The sequence below is a fragment of the Rhizopus microsporus genome, assembly GCF_002708625.1.
Source record: "Rhizopus microsporus ATCC 52813 unplaced genomic scaffold scaffold_2, whole genome shotgun sequence".
Taxonomy (NCBI): Eukaryota; Fungi; Mucoromycota; class Mucoromycetes; order Mucorales; family Rhizopodaceae; genus Rhizopus; species Rhizopus microsporus.
The window spans coordinates 988,858-1,003,432 of record NW_019671917.1 but is presented as its reverse complement, the minus strand read 5'-3'; the positions used below and the strand labels follow the sequence as shown (position 1 = coordinate 1,003,432).

Sequence of the window (14,575 nt, the reverse complement as noted above, 5' to 3'; positions counted from 1 at the left end):
TTGAAGTGTAAACAAAACACTTGCAACATCGTATGGAATCGTGGCATCATGGCTGCATACAATATCTTGGACATGTTTCTATTCGCTATAAGAAACAACAGCCAGCGTCTTGATGTTTTCATGCGTCAAGGTACATTTAATGACCAATCTTCCGTATGACTGATATAACTCTCTCATACGTCCTTACAGTGTAAGTTGTGTTAACTATGTCTGAATTTAAAAGTGCGAAAACTGTAACTAAACATTTTTGTTAACGTTGAAACGTAGCATCTTTGACTAGTAAGGTCTAATACTAAAATAAATTTTTTATATGGAAATATTGTACCTGCAGTGATACTTCCCGTCCCGGTGGATTAGATTTCCTTTTAAAGTAGGTGCAAATGTTTAAAAGTGTTACAATTTTCCGTTCTTTTTCTTTCTAGACTTTCTTTTCTCCTTTTTTACACACACGCACACGCGCACAAATTATTCGATGAACAGGAACAATTTTATTGCGATATACGACAATACGCCTTCAGCCAAATTTTTATATTTTTCTGAAAGCTTCACAGACTGTTGTGGTTGGGAACCGAACGAATTGATAGGAAAGGGTTCCTACATGTACTTTCACCCTGAAGATCATAGCGCACTAAAAAGATTCCATTATGCTAATGTCGCTAATCAGAAAATGTCGAGTATGATATCTCATCGGTTTTTACATAAAAATGGCTCCTGGGTTCCCATAGATACCTTAGTTAGTTATTGTTACGATATCTTGGTGACGACAACTTTTGTACTAGGTCCAGAATCTATGGATCATAGAATGAGAGTCAACTCAGTAGACGAGTTTTTTATTTGTAAACCGGACGGGTCGCTTCAGCTGTCTGGTGCATGGAATGACAAAGAAGAGAGAATGAAGTTGACAATGGAAGATGGAGAGAATTGGTCCAACATTGTCACCAATCACAAACCCGAAAAGAGATTTTGTTTAATCCTGAATCGTTTTACGGATGCACTCAATATTGCCTTTGCCTCAAGTATGATAGAAGAGCTCACAGGGACACCAATTTCTGATGCATTTGGGAAATCCATTTTCGAATTTATCAGGGAAAGAGATATATCTGCATTTATAACACAGATTGACTTGACTATTGAAAATAACTTGGTAATTCGAATCAGGTTTGATTGGATAGTCAATCAGCAACAAGAACTATATCAACCACTAGAAGCCATAGCTAGCTGTACAGATGATGGAGTTGTACTCGTCATTCGTCAAACACCGAATTTTGACCTAGATCAACAAGAATAATAATAATAATAATAAAAGATACCTGGGCCACTCCATTCCTTTTTAGACCACTTTGTTGGAAAAGTCTCTTTTTCCTTTTATAGGAAATTTTGAAAAGAAGAAAAATAATAGGTAAAAGTAGAGTCTATGTATAGTTAATAAGGAATATAAAGTGATTTATAAGCACTGTCAAGTTATCTCAACCGTAGCTCATCATCTTTTTTGTAATAAATCTTCTGGGCAGAGTTTATCAAAGAACTGTCCAGGTAAATGACTCTCTTGTTGTTCCGGGACACAGTGATTATTAGTAGACCCAGAAAAAAAAAAAAGGAAAGAAAGAATTCAATAGATAGTAATATCCAGTTAAAAAACAGCCAATCCTTTATAGTCACCGCTACATTAAACCGTGATACAGATAAGCCTGTAGACACGTGTAGACGAGGCGTATTATTGTCTCTAATCTCTTTTAGCAGGTGTCTCATTTTAGCTTATAAAACTACAAAGTACACATACATTCCTGAACATTATTCTTCTTCTTTTCTTCGTTCTATTAAAACAGTCTACAGGTTTTTGGCATATGTCTACAAAAAAAAATTGAACTGTCTATTTATTTTTATTTTTGAAACTTGTCATTTTAGCTTAAAAATTGTATAAAAAAGCTATGAAAAATAGTTGGATCGTCATTTATGATAATTCAGCATCCACAACCATCGTTTTTGTCTCTGATACCATAACAGAAGTCTGTGGTTGGACACCAGAGGAGCTTTTGGGTCAACCAGGTTCAGAACTGATTCATCCCGAAGATCAACTTAATTTATTAAAGATGCATACTGTCAACATCGTAAAAGAAAGAATGGCCACTATGGTGTCTTATAGATTCCTGCGAAAAGATCGCAGTTACATCACAGTTGAATCGATCATCAACTATTGTTACAACTTATTAATTGTAGCAAACTACATCTATGACGAAAATGGACTAGATCATCGCATGAGAGTAAACACGGTTGACGAAGTGTTCATCTGTCAACCAGGTGGAGCACTCAAATTAGCCGGTGCTTGGAATGAAAGGAAAGAAAATGTTCTGAGGATTATCAAGACAGCTCAACTCTGGGGTGGAAACATGTCATTTTCTTCAGAAAAACGATTTTGCTTAATCCTTAACCGATTCACTGATCTTTTATATATTGTCTATGCCACCGACATGATTGAAGAGTTGGTTTCCTTACCCATATCGGAAGTTGTCGGGCAATCGATCTTTGATTTTGTGAATGAACATGATATACCCGCGCTTAAGGCACATATAGACATGGCAAAAGAACACAGCTTGGTCGCACGACTACGGTTTGACTGGGTTATAGATCGAAAATCATCGCTATCAGAGCCGATGGAAGGTATAGTCACTAGTACTGATGATGGCATTGTCATGGTTTTACGACTATCACCAAGACTTATTATGCCTAGATCTAAAAAATACTGTTAAAGACCCTTCTTCCTTTTTTTCACCCTTTACAGTAACCATTGAAATCTTTCAAAGAAGTCCCACATGTATTCCCTTTCTCCCCCCCTTTTTTTATTTTCTCTTTAAAATAGAATTATGATTATGTTTTTAATAGTAAAATAGTTATGAACGTAATTTGAATGCAATCCATCATCTCCCGAAATAGCTTGATTAAATATACAACTGTCAGGCTTATATTGCTCTTTATCTACTTCAGCAAGATCGATCGTCCTTTTTTTTTCGGCCGCATTGTGTTTGCCGAGCCATAAGGGTAGTTTCATGCAACTAACGAAATAGGCAATTGCCGTAATGTGATTGATCGAACGCGATCATCTCTTGTGTGCCCCTTTGAAATTTTACTGCTTGGATCATTCAAGCGATCACTTTGCCTGCTGAGATCGTATATCACGCGCGTTTCATACAATTTCAGAATACGACTCGGCCAATCGATGGCTAGCAAAAAAAAACAATGAAAATATTCATGAAGAAAAGTAAATAAGAAGAAAGCAAAGACTTGAATGACTGATATGAATTTAAAACATAAAAAGATCTTCCTCAGTTACGTTGTATCAAGGCATGCATTCATTTCTTATCATGCATATGCACATTCTCGGCTAAGAGGGTTATCGTTTTTCAAGAAGCGCGGAAATCCTCCCGAAGCGTATCTATAGCAACAAATGGCTTATTACCATAACAACATACTCTCCTTTTCTATTATCGAATGTGGCATGCAACTATATCTTTTGTGTGCATAAAGTTGTTTATGTGTAACTCATGTATGCCATGGATGTAATAATTCGTTTTTCTTGGCTGTTACAAAAAAACGTGTCATGAAAAACCTTGTTGAATTACACTTTACAGGAAATAATTTTTTTATTAGTTCAAGTATGCTTTAGAAGATGAAATAGGTGAATTGATAATACAGTTATTCCAGGTAACTGGTTTGGCTGCTAAAGGCTTATTAATAAGCTGGGCCTTTTCAGCAGGAGTAAGAATACTTCCATTTCTTCTGGCTGGTCGACCACCACGATGAACACGTAAATGGCGTCTCATGTTGCTTTGGACACTAAATTTACGATTGCATCCTTCTTCCGGACATTCAAATGGCCTTTCACCAGTGTGGGAATAAGTGTGGATTCGTAACGATGAAGGGCGAGAGAAGCCCTTGGAGCAATAAGTACAGTGGTATTTCTTACTGGGTGGTGCTCTACGCTTTCTTGTTGTTGTTGTTGCTGTAGATAGGGGTGGCGATGAAGATGTAGTTGCTCTAATTGCATCTCCTTTTTTATTGTTACGTTTAACTGTTTCAGAATATGTCGATCCTTCACTGCTTGCATCGTCTTCTTCCTCTTCTTCTTCTTCGTCTTCGTCGTCTTCGTTTTCATCATCGTCAGACATCTGAGGGCTTGTTGGAGCATTCGTAGTAACTGTAGAAGAAGATGATGAGGAAGGATAAATAAGAGAAGGAGCAGGAGTATGATGATCAATAGGTCGTTGAGCTAAAGGTTGAAGTAAAAGATCAAATGTGTTTGTCGATATGGCACGACGATGATGTTGATAAGCATGGCTTGATGCAGGAGATGACTGAGGATAATATGGATGGGTATAATCAGAGTAAGAGCGGGAATGTAAATTGCGAGGAGAGCGATAGGAGGAAAGGGAAAAGGGTAAAGGATGAAGCAGTTGACCTGTGGGTGGCTCATCGATTTTTGGTTCTATGGGGATAGGCTGAATTGAAAGTTTTTCCAGTTGTCCAGACATACTGGTTTCAATATGATTATGATGACTCTTTCGGTCAACGAAAGGTTTAAAGGCACTTGAGTGCTCTGATGCATGGCGTCTATGTCCTTTTGGTCTGTTTACTAATGTTTCTTTTAGTTTTGTTATATCAATTATATGTCTTTTATTCTAACCTTCGTGCAAAGATACTCCTTCAAGCATAGATTGAATAGGAGGAAGTTTAGGCTTTTCATTGTATTGCATTTTCTTTAAGTGCTTCTTTAAGGAACGGAGAGATGAAAAAAAAAAAAGAGGAAAGAAAGAAGGGAAGAAAGAAGAGTGATCAACTAAAAAAGTGCTGATCTTTTTTATTTGTAAGACAATTAAAGCTAATTTTGTTTACTTTATTTGCTATATTTATAAATTTAAACTGCCGTTTGCTGTACTATACCTTATTTGTATAACTTCTCGTGTAGTCAGAATCATGGATGATTGAATATCGGACAATTCTATAAACTGAACCTTGTCTATTTTTCGTTAATCGCTCCTTGAGCCACTTTAAAAGGCTACCATAGGTATTGACTATACACACTTTTATTGTCTTTATAAAAGAGAATAAGAAAGGGTTGGATGACTAAACAGACTATATTTTTATTGTCCGAATTTCATCATAAAAAGATCAGTAAGGAAAATAGGATTTTATTATGATTCAAGGTAGAATCTTCTAATTTGTTCAGATGAATTATGGGAATATCTTGTTTATAGTCGATGATTCATTTTTTCTGAAAATAAAGAAATTAACCGTGCATAAAATCCCTTGAAACCGAATGATATTGAGAGTAATTACGAATAATCTGAATATATCAAAGAGCCATGTTGTCATAATAAACGGTTCATTCATCATTCCATTTTAGTCTCTCGGACTCTCTGGGTAAATGATTCAGAGTTTTACATGGAAACCTGCTGTCAAGCAAAACAAGAATATTAGAAATGTATGCACTTTGAAGAAGGAAATTTGCACCCCCTCTTTTAATGATGACCATGCACAGATCAGCGCTTTCCCTTTTGCTGATGATTGCATTGCATAATCCTATGTCAATTACTTGTAAATAGGCGTCCATTTGTGTAACAACTGATGTTGATGATCCTTTTTCCCCCTTCTCCCTCTTTGTTTATTTCCCTCTCCCTGTTTTATGATCTTTATTAAAACTTAAACATATACAATGAAAGATACTTCTCTTCTTAATCTTTGATTTACAAATCAAGCTTCATGTAAGCAAAAACTCATTTTAAATGGGAATCCATGTAGAACCCACGTGGTATGCTTCTCTCATTGATCATCATACAGTGTGCCATGGTTCCAGGCACATCAACCTGGGCTCTACGTGCTGAGTAAAAACTAAAAAAATCTTCCAGAAAGTTGAAACTCCGTTTTTATTGATTCAGAAAAATGTTAACCTTTGTTATGAATGTCTTTTTTTGAAATTAATTTTGACCTTATCGCTAAAAGTAACCAAGCCCCAAGCGATACCTCTTTTTAGGAGCTCCTCCTTGTGTGGTGAGTCTTTGGGTAATGTCCAGGTAAATTTTTTCACTGATTAAAAAAAAAAGTCAGCGAATGACTATGAGTATCTAAAACACTTACGTAACATGGGTATCAACACACGCTGTTCAGTGAGACTAAAATTCATGCCAACACATTGACGACCGCCATTGCTAAACGGCGCCCATGCAATCCCCTTTTGATGTTCTGCTTCTCCGCCTGGGGCAAATCTTTCAGGCTTAAATTCAAAAGGATCTGCCCAAACATCTGGGTTATGATGAAGCAAATAAATATCAATAGCCAATCCCGACCCTTTGGGAATATGCATGCCGCCAAGCATGAGGTCTTCTTGAGTAACTCTATCTGTGGTTGCATAAGCCGGGGGATGTCGACGCAAGGTCTAATGGGGAATGAAGAGAGTGAACAAACAAAGAAAAAGGAGGGGGGTTTAAAAGGCTTACCTCTTTTATAATCATATTGATATATGACAGTTCCTTTAGCTGATCAAAAGTAGGAACAATGTCTTCAGGGCCATCTCCGAGTATACGGATCGCTTCTTGTCTTGCCCTTTCTTGAATTTCCTATTATGCACGACTGTGAATAAAGAATTTTACAATTCAATCTCTATCTTACTGGATGCTTTGCAAGTTCATAAAGAATGGCTGCAAGTGTATTTGCAGTGGTATCATGACCAGCTAAAAAGAAGATACACAGGTTGCTCTAGTTTTTAAAGTTTAGAAAAAACTTCGGTCGGCGCCGTCAATTGTTTACATTTACCCTAAGCTCTTCGTCTGACATACGTTCACCGGCACCTTTTGTTTCAGACTCAATCATGAGTGTTAATAAATCTTTTTCTTCATCAGAACTGCTAGCCTCTGCATTCTCATAGACATTCTTTCTCTTTTGTTCAATCATTTTATCGATATTATCGAGGAACATGTCCAAGTTGTTGTGAACTTCCAATCGCTTTTTAAACCAATGGCGGTAGGTTGTATCAAATGCTGGGAAAGCAATGAAAAATGGGCTAGCCATACCTTGCATAATAGATTCATAGTTTTTGACCCATTGACTGTCTTTATCACTAAGGGCATTGAAATCAAAACCTAAAGAGCTTGTTATATATATATATATATATATTGGATTTCTTATTTCTTCTCATTTACCGAATCCTCCGATACCAATAGCGTCCAGTGTAAATCTTTGGAACAAGTCATTTACATCGACATTGTCATAACCATGATCTTCCATTGATTCAAACATCTTTTTGGTAAGCTTACCAAATAATTTGATAGGCATCGAGCGTTGGAAAGCCAAGTTTGCAATCTGCAATAAATAGAGTAAGTCACTTTTAAGGGAAATTTATGCAAACAATAACCTTTCGATGTCGTTTCCAGTCAGCACCACTGAGAAACACAATGTTGGGTCCACCAAGGAATTTCTTAATAAGCGATCCTTCTACACCTCCATTGTTTGTTGCCTTTGGAAAAGTATACTCTGTCATGGTGTGTTTGTTATTATGGCAGTGTTACAATAATTGAAACTTTTACCTTGCTTTAGAGTAAATTGTTTAATGGCAATTGGATTAGCCAGTCGTACGGACCATCCTTCAACTGTGCACCTCTATAAGCATAGTGTAGGTAAAAATGCATTTAATTCTCAAGAATACTTTACCAAGTAAATCCCATTTGTCCCGGCCTTTAGGAGTGGTAGTAGTTTTTCCTTGCCGTACTGATCATAAGGAATATCTTTAAACCCATATTTTAAAAACGTGAAGCGATCGACATAAGGAAGGTGTCTTAATTGTGAAGGTGGCCTATTAAATTTTTGTACTAGCGAGTATAATACAGCAAGAATTGCTGCACTGCTAATTGAAAGAATACCTGCTCTTGATTTAAGAAAAGGCAGGATAGTTCTGATTAACCGATGTACTTTATCCTTGACTGCTATTGTCAGCATAAGAAATCAAAAAGAAAGAGTGTGAATCATCATTTGGCCATCTGTTCAAATATTTTGTAAAACAAAATGCGCGGAGTTCTGCTATCCGTAATCAGAGGTTGATGCTTGGTGTTCTCATATGCCATTGACATGAGACCCTTTACGTGAATGCTTTGTCTTTGTGAATTAAACCATTGAGTGCTCTAAATTAAAATAAAAGAAGAGATATCTCTTGATTTTCATCTCTCTTTTTTTTTTTGCTCGATTATATGTAGCTCTTTTCTCAAAAAAAGAAAAAAACTAAAAATGTCAATTGACGCAAATCGATCGTTGGATTTCCGCGCACAATCGCGCTTTTGTCAACTATTCCCAATTCTTGTACCACAGAATCGGCATAGACTATGCTCATTGAACTCGATATGTTTTCTATTTCCTTGCTTCTTATATTAGATGAACTTTAATAGACAGTGTTTTCTATTTGAACCCTCTCTTTTAATTCATACAAGCCCAGCAAAAGAGACAAAGAGAAAAAAGTGAGGAAAATTTACTTGGAAAAGCTTTTTGGTCTAGTTTGATAAAATAACACTATTCTTGTCATTTCGTAATTCATTGAAATAAGAAAAGATTGATGTCAGATATATATGGTGTGCTATAGAGTATATGAGCATGAGTAAAAGAACTGAAATATTCGTGATATTAGGTTAATGGCCTTATATGAAAGGGAGAAATCGGCCTTTAAATTTATGATGATTTAAGCAAAGCCGTTTGGGTGTGCGTAATCCAATTGAAAATTAACATACGCGTTTACTAGAGCTCGTTTTGTTCCCTTTCAATTTTAAAAAAAGACACAAGTAAATCAAAATGGTGATGGAAGCTTCAATGATTGTGTAAATATCAAATATATATACAATAAAACATTTAATTAACCTGACATAGTGTTGACAATTCGGAATGGATGCGAAATGGAGATTATTCCCCTACTCGATTAGTAGCACAGAATGAAGCTGTTAATCTTATCTTTTCATCTAAAACACAATCGAACCCTGAAAATACGGTTGGCCTAATGACAGCAGCTGGCAAGGGTCCCGAAGTATTGGTGACATTAACAACAGATGTTGGCAAGATTCTTAGTGCTTTGCATGGAATTAAGGCTGGAGGAAAATCTAATTTCTTAACAAGTATTCAGATCGCTCAGGTAAACAAATAAAGTATCTATCCTATGCACACTACTGACACATATAAAATGTATAGCTTGCATTAAAACATAGACAGAATAGAAATCAACATCAAAGAATTATTGTGTTTGTGGCCAGTCCTCTTGATGCTGATGAGAAAACACTTGTCAAACTTGCCAAAAAGCTTAAAAAGAATAACGTTGCAGTGGATATTATCAATTTTGGCGAAGAAGCTGCGAATACGTCAAGATTAGAAGCATTTATTAGCAACGTCAACAATAATGACAATAGCCACCTTGTCACTATTCCTCCTGGACCTCATATTTTGAGCGATATGCTCATTTCCACACCCATCATTCACGGTGAAGAAGGAGCTGGTAACTTCGGTGGTAGTGGAGGAGGTGACTTTGAGTTTGGTGTTGACCCCAGTCTTGATCCCGAACTTGCCTTGGTAAGATGATTTATGGGAGTATTATTGTTTATTCATCATATCTTTTGTAGGCATTACGTATCTCAATGGAAGAAGAAAAAGCGCGTCAAGAAGCAGAGGCAGCAAAGAAGGCAGGTAGCAGTGAGAGTAACACAAAGACTGGGGAATCCTCCATGGCAATAGATACACATGCTAATGACGAAGATGCCGAACTTCAAGCAGCCTTGGCTATGTCGATGAACGACCAAGCTGTTCATGATGAAGATGAAACAATGGAGGATTTGAATGAAGAGGATGCCCTTAAAAGAGCAATGGAAATGTCAATGGCAGAAGGGCATGATGATAAAGAAGATGAAGAAATGATGTCGGCCGTTCTTGGTTCCTTACCAGGTGTTGATAAGAATGATGAACGTATCCAAAAGGCATTAGAAGACATGGATAAAAAGAAGGATGAAAAAAAATAAATAGCTTGTTCATTTTTTTTTTTCAATAAAATAAGCTTAAACAGCTTCTCTCTCTCTTTTTGTTTTTTGCAGTGTAAAACAGGGTCTATATTCCATATAATAATAGCTAATATATGTAGTCATGACAGCATATATGGTTAATGCAGTACATGTATTCGCTCTTTTAATTGCTTCTTGTGATGATTTCATTTTTATCATACATAGCATTTGTTGACTTTTTTTTAATTAATTTAAACCGTATCGAGTAATGACAATAAGGCGTTTACTGCATACTACAGTCTATCAGTATGCGCGTAAAAACCATTATGATACTCTACAGTTAAACCACCGCGCAGACAAGAAGACGATTAAAGCCCAGTACTATCGACTGTCAAAGAAGTACCATCCCGATCTGAATCCGAATGACAAGGAAGCACATGAAAAATTTTTAGAGGTTAATGAAGCTTATGCAGTACTCGGCAATGAAGCGAGTAAAAGAAAATATGACAACGAGTTAAGTCCTTCGACAGGTGGAGGTAATTATTCAAGGTCAGGAGGTGGTAATTATGCCCATGCATGGCAATTCAAACGAAGGACACCTCGAGCCACGGGATCAGCAAGTGCAAGAGAACAAGCAGAAAGAATGAAGAATCACAAGGGACCTTTGTTTAATGAACAAGAGCATTATACACGTCATTATGAAGCAGAAGAGAAACGGCGTCAAAAAAGAATGGAGCAAGCAGCAGAACGGCGAAAAGCTGCAGGAGTGCATGATGTAAATGCGTCTAAAGAGAATAACACATGGAGTCGATTCTGGAGGTTAGGCGTAATTTTATCAGTTATTGCATATGCAACTCAAGTCCTTCACTAAAACAAAGAAGAAAAACATGTAAATAATAGACATATATATTTATTGACAAACAAAGGTAAAGAATGCAAGTAAATTATTAGAGCATCTTTTCCTTTCCCATTTTTTTTTCTCCTTTTATAAAATATATAAAGTAAAATAAAGTATAAAAATAATAAAGATATAATAATAAATGATGATAATGATAATAAACTATTACACTAGTAAGTATTAAAGTTTAGCCAAATAAAGAGTTAAGCGCTATTTTTAGTTGACTTTCACAGCATTAGCAGGTGTTCCTGCAACTGCAGGGGCATCCAAAATTGGATCATGAGGTTGTTCTTGGTGTTCTTGTTCTTCAGAAGTAGAACCAGAAGCAGCGGTAGCAGCAGTAGCCTTCTTCTTGGGAGAAATGCCACGGAAGAGTTGAGTCAAACGACGACCAAGAGGAGATGAGGCACGAACGGGTTTTTCTTCTTGATGCTCAACTATATAAAAATATTAATATGATTTGCATTAAACACAACAAACAGTTACACTTGTCTACACGGCAATTCCTTTTAGAGAAAAAGGATATGTACGACATTTATAATGTGTAACTGGTTCACATTGTTGATAAACTTACCAGGAACATCAGCAGGTTCATTATTTGATGTCACTGCAGGAGTCACTTCTTCATCATGGCTTGTAGTGGGTTCAGTGACTTCTTCTTTGTGTTCAGCAACAGGATGGTGTTCCTTCTTTTTATTGAAGAATTTACCAATAGAGGTACGCTTAAGATGATCAATCACATTATCTTTATGTTGTTCCTTTTGGGCCGAGGCTTCGGTTGACTCATTAGTTGTTGCAGTAGGCTGGTCGGTTACAGGGCCAGTTGCAGCGGCATTTTCATTAGTATTAGTATTATTAACAGTAGCAGTGGTGGTATTAGGCTCATCAGTTGTATTAGTAGTATTAGTAGTAGTGGTAGTAGTATTAGCGGGTGTTACTTCAGGTTCATCTATATTGATAGATAAATTAAAATGTTATTAAGTTTGCTTATCTTAAGATACCTTTGGCTGGTACGGGTGGAGCAGGCTCATCTGTCTTGTCACCTTCCTTTACGGGACTCTATTTACAACAATAATAAGTGTGAGTTTCAATAGATCAGGTTTTTAAAAATTAGGCGATTTGTCATTGTTGCTCATGATTTTGACAAAAAAGTCCGCCCATGTTTTTGATCTGACAAAGTACGACATCTTACCTTACTGCGGAACAATCCACCCAAGATAGATTTACGCTTCTCGCTCTTACTCTTGGGTTCTTCAGCAGCAGCAGGGGTAGCTTCAGCAGGCTCAGCAGTCTCTGTCTGCTCAGGCTCTTCTGTAACAGGAGCAGATTCATCCGTTACAGGTTTAGCAGGCTTCTTATCAGACACCTTTTTATCAACAAAATGCTTTGCTTTACCAAGAAGCAAAGAAAGGCGCTTAGTCGTGTTTGATTTGGAAGGCGTAGGCTGGGGAGGAGCTTCAGTTGTTGTTGTTGTAGGCTCTTCAGGAACAGCAGGTTCTTGTCTGATTCCTTCCTTTGGTTCTTCGGTTACAGCAGGAGCACTGGCCTCAGTGGATGTATTTTGAGTAGGTTCAGCAGTAGTAGTTGCTTGATTAGGGGCAACCTCGTCAGGTTGAGTAGTAACAGTAGTGGTAATGGTAGTAGATGTGGGTTCAGTAGAAGACATGTTTGGTAAACAAAGGAAAGAGAAGGAAGAACACAAGAGAAAAAACCGTTGAGAAATTTATCTCAAGCGGAGTTTACACGAAATAAGGTGGTTAAATTAATGTCACTTGACATTTTTTAGGCTCAAGATCCCTACTTCTAGAAGCAACTATCAGCTGCTTGTTCATTCAAAGCACACGTGATGCAGCATTGGTGTAACTTAATTCTGACGTTTGTTTATCTGACTTTTTATTTATTTCACAATGCATCACATACATTAAGCCTTAACAGGACGGGTCTTACCAGCCAAGAGACGAGCATTACGGGCTAATTGACGAGCGTTGAGCTTGACAACCTTCTTGTCAGTAGCACGAGGAACAGCTTCTTCCTTTTCAGTAAGAATGACTTCAATGTGAGAAGGAGAAGACATGAAGGGGTTGATTCTACCGTGAGCACGGTAGGTACGACGACGGTGCTTGGGAGCTTGGTTGACAATGACACTGGAGATGAAGAGCTCTTCAACGTTCAAACCCTTGGCCTATAAATAAGTAAGCATCTCTCTTCCTCGCACATTGATTTCTATCTTACCTCAGCGTTGCTTTCGGCGTTCTTCAAAAGGTCAAGAATGAACTTGACAGACTTGACGGGCCAACGACCTTGAGTAGCACCGAATTCCTTGGCTTGAGCAGTACGACCGACACCACCGTTGAATCTGCGGAAAGGAATGCACTGCTTGTGTTCTTTGACGTTGTTGAGGTAAGCATAGGCCTTGCTCAACTTCATACCTTGAATAGCGACAGCAACTTCATGGGTGTTCTTAAACTATAAAAACTGTCAAACTCATCATGTCTTCCTTTCTTGGTGTACATCTCTACTTACGTGAACACGGAGATAAGAACCTCTGGATTTAGCAGCTGAAGTATAGGTGTAAGTATTTATAATGCATACATGTATTGATCAACTTACCCTTGGAAGGGTTGGCTGGAGTAGCAGCGTATCTGACCATATTTTATAATACTCTAAAAAATGAAAAAGAAGATGGTCAGTTCATGATCTTCTCTTGTTCATTCTCTCTTTTTTTTTTTTATTCCATCTGATGGTATTTTTTAGTCTTATTTAATCCAATCTGTATCCTTTTCGCTTTCATCCATCTATTCTCCCTCTCTTTTATATTGATTATTTATGTGTTGTATACATACGTTTTTAATACGCACAGCAAAGAGAAAGATTCAACCATCGAACGCAGTGGATTGTTTACTATATCCCGTAGTGGGCAATATGAGGTCCTCCTCTCTGCTCCATTTCAAGTCTCCCTTCCGGAATAATTGTCCGGACAATGGCCGGACTCTATTTTCTTCTCTTTGCAGCTCCGGGTTTTTTCTTTTTTTTCTGTTGAATGCATAAACCAGACTATCGGGAGCCCAAGACAGCAAAGACAACATGTGTGTATACAATATCTCAAGAGTCAAGATATTTGATTATAGAGAATATACCATCTTTAGGCGTTATTAACGAGCTCATAAAGCTATGCCAACAGTATGGTGATATAGAAGAATATAAGCCATTAGATCACTATCCTACTTCAACAGCAGAGACTGATGTTGTCTGGATAAAATATATGAATATAGCATCAGCTAGAATGGCTAAACGTAAACTAGATGAAAAACCATTCTTTGCTCATATGTTGAAAGTGAATTATGCACCAGAGTGTGAATCATTCGAAGATATACGATCAAAGTTTAATGACAGAATAACCTCAATATCAAAGAAGTTAAATCATACATTTCATAATAGAAAAAGGAAAAGACAGTCAAAAGACCAAGATGCTGTTACTATTACAGTCGATACCAATGAAGATGCTTCACATAAAGAACCGCAAGCCAAAGCACGAAGACGTATATGAATCTCACAATAAAAGACAATATATATTTAGTAACTAGTTTAAGCCACAGAAGAGACAACAATTTCCATTTATCGGGCTTTGTTGTCTGCTCTTTTTTTTTTTTTTTTTTTTTTTTTTTTT

General features: G+C 37.1%; 10 protein-coding genes across 10 annotated transcripts; 5 read left to right on the top strand and 5 right to left on the bottom strand.

Annotated features, from left to right (window-relative positions):
• Positions 1–123: 123 nt before the first annotated feature.
• Positions 124–1,288, top strand: RHIMIDRAFT_310844 (uncharacterized protein; the record flags this gene model as incomplete). Its single annotated transcript, XM_023614692.1, has 2 exons — positions 124–190; positions 268–1,288. Exon 2 carries the CDS (start codon positions 473–475, stop codon positions 1,286–1,288), a length of 816 nt encoding a protein of 271 aa, XP_023469977.1. The 5' UTR covers positions 124–190; positions 268–472.
• A 143-nt stretch (positions 1,289–1,431) lies between these two features.
• RHIMIDRAFT_265581 (uncharacterized protein) lies at positions 1,432–1,783 on the bottom strand. The gene has a single exon (XM_023611832.1). It carries the CDS (start codon positions 1,747–1,749, stop codon positions 1,462–1,464), a length of 288 nt encoding a protein of 95 aa, XP_023469976.1. The 5' UTR covers positions 1,750–1,783; the 3' UTR covers positions 1,432–1,461.
• Positions 1,784–1,928: 145 nt separating this feature from the next.
• RHIMIDRAFT_246829 (uncharacterized protein) lies at positions 1,929–2,747 on the top strand (the record flags this gene model as incomplete). Its single annotated transcript, XM_023610347.1, has 1 exon — positions 1,929–2,747. One exon carries the CDS (start codon positions 1,929–1,931, stop codon positions 2,745–2,747), a length of 819 nt encoding a protein of 272 aa, XP_023469975.1.
• Positions 2,748–3,773: 1,026 nt separating this feature from the next.
• RHIMIDRAFT_189040 (uncharacterized protein) lies at positions 3,774–3,962 on the bottom strand (the record flags this gene model as incomplete). Its single annotated transcript, XM_023605904.1, has 1 exon — positions 3,774–3,962. A coding segment is annotated over one exon (189 nt), but the record flags the coding sequence as incomplete, so codon positions are not given.
• A 1,985-nt stretch (positions 3,963–5,947) lies between these two features.
• RHIMIDRAFT_197978 (cytochrome P450) lies at positions 5,948–7,528 on the bottom strand (the record flags this gene model as incomplete). The annotated part of the gene is made up of 7 exons (XM_023606243.1): positions 5,948–6,078; positions 6,130–6,427; positions 6,489–6,608; positions 6,661–6,747; positions 6,805–7,130; positions 7,191–7,350; positions 7,403–7,528. 7 exons carry the CDS (start codon positions 7,526–7,528, stop codon positions 5,948–5,950), a joined length of 1,248 nt encoding a protein of 415 aa, XP_023469973.1.
• Positions 7,529–8,635: 1,107 nt separating this feature from the next.
• On the top strand, positions 8,636–10,191 carry RHIMIDRAFT_222743 (uncharacterized protein). The gene is made up of 4 exons (XM_023607467.1): positions 8,636–8,849; positions 8,899–9,157; positions 9,214–9,588; positions 9,639–10,191. Exons 1-4 carry the CDS (start codon positions 8,824–8,826, stop codon positions 10,029–10,031), a joined length of 1,053 nt encoding a protein of 350 aa, XP_023469972.1. The 5' UTR covers positions 8,636–8,823; the 3' UTR covers positions 10,032–10,191.
• Positions 10,192–10,278: 87 nt separating this feature from the next.
• On the top strand, positions 10,279–10,881 carry RHIMIDRAFT_246825 (DnaJ-domain-containing protein; the record flags this gene model as incomplete). Its single annotated transcript, XM_023610346.1, has 1 exon — positions 10,279–10,881. The coding sequence occupies one exon, from the start codon at positions 10,279–10,281 to the stop codon at positions 10,879–10,881; it is 603 nt and encodes a 200-aa protein (XP_023469971.1).
• Positions 10,882–11,124: 243 nt separating this feature from the next.
• On the bottom strand, positions 11,125–12,574 carry RHIMIDRAFT_233863 (uncharacterized protein; the record flags this gene model as incomplete). Its single annotated transcript, XM_023608047.1, has 4 exons — positions 11,125–11,345; positions 11,483–11,857; positions 11,910–11,967; positions 12,101–12,574. 4 exons carry the CDS (start codon positions 12,572–12,574, stop codon positions 11,125–11,127), a joined length of 1,128 nt encoding a protein of 375 aa, XP_023469970.1.
• A 300-nt stretch (positions 12,575–12,874) lies between these two features.
• On the bottom strand, positions 12,875–13,558 carry RHIMIDRAFT_189662 (putative cytosolic ribosomal protein L17; the record flags this gene model as incomplete). Its single annotated transcript, XM_023605909.1, has 4 exons — positions 12,875–13,090; positions 13,141–13,374; positions 13,432–13,466; positions 13,519–13,558. Coding segments are annotated over 4 exons (525 nt in total), but the record flags the coding sequence as incomplete, so codon positions are not given.
• A 390-nt stretch (positions 13,559–13,948) lies between these two features.
• Positions 13,949–14,455, top strand: RHIMIDRAFT_233861 (uncharacterized protein; the record flags this gene model as incomplete). The annotated part of the gene is made up of 1 exon (XM_023608046.1): positions 13,949–14,455. One exon carries the CDS (start codon positions 13,949–13,951, stop codon positions 14,453–14,455), a length of 507 nt encoding a protein of 168 aa, XP_023469968.1.
• Positions 14,456–14,575: the final 120 nt, after the last annotated feature.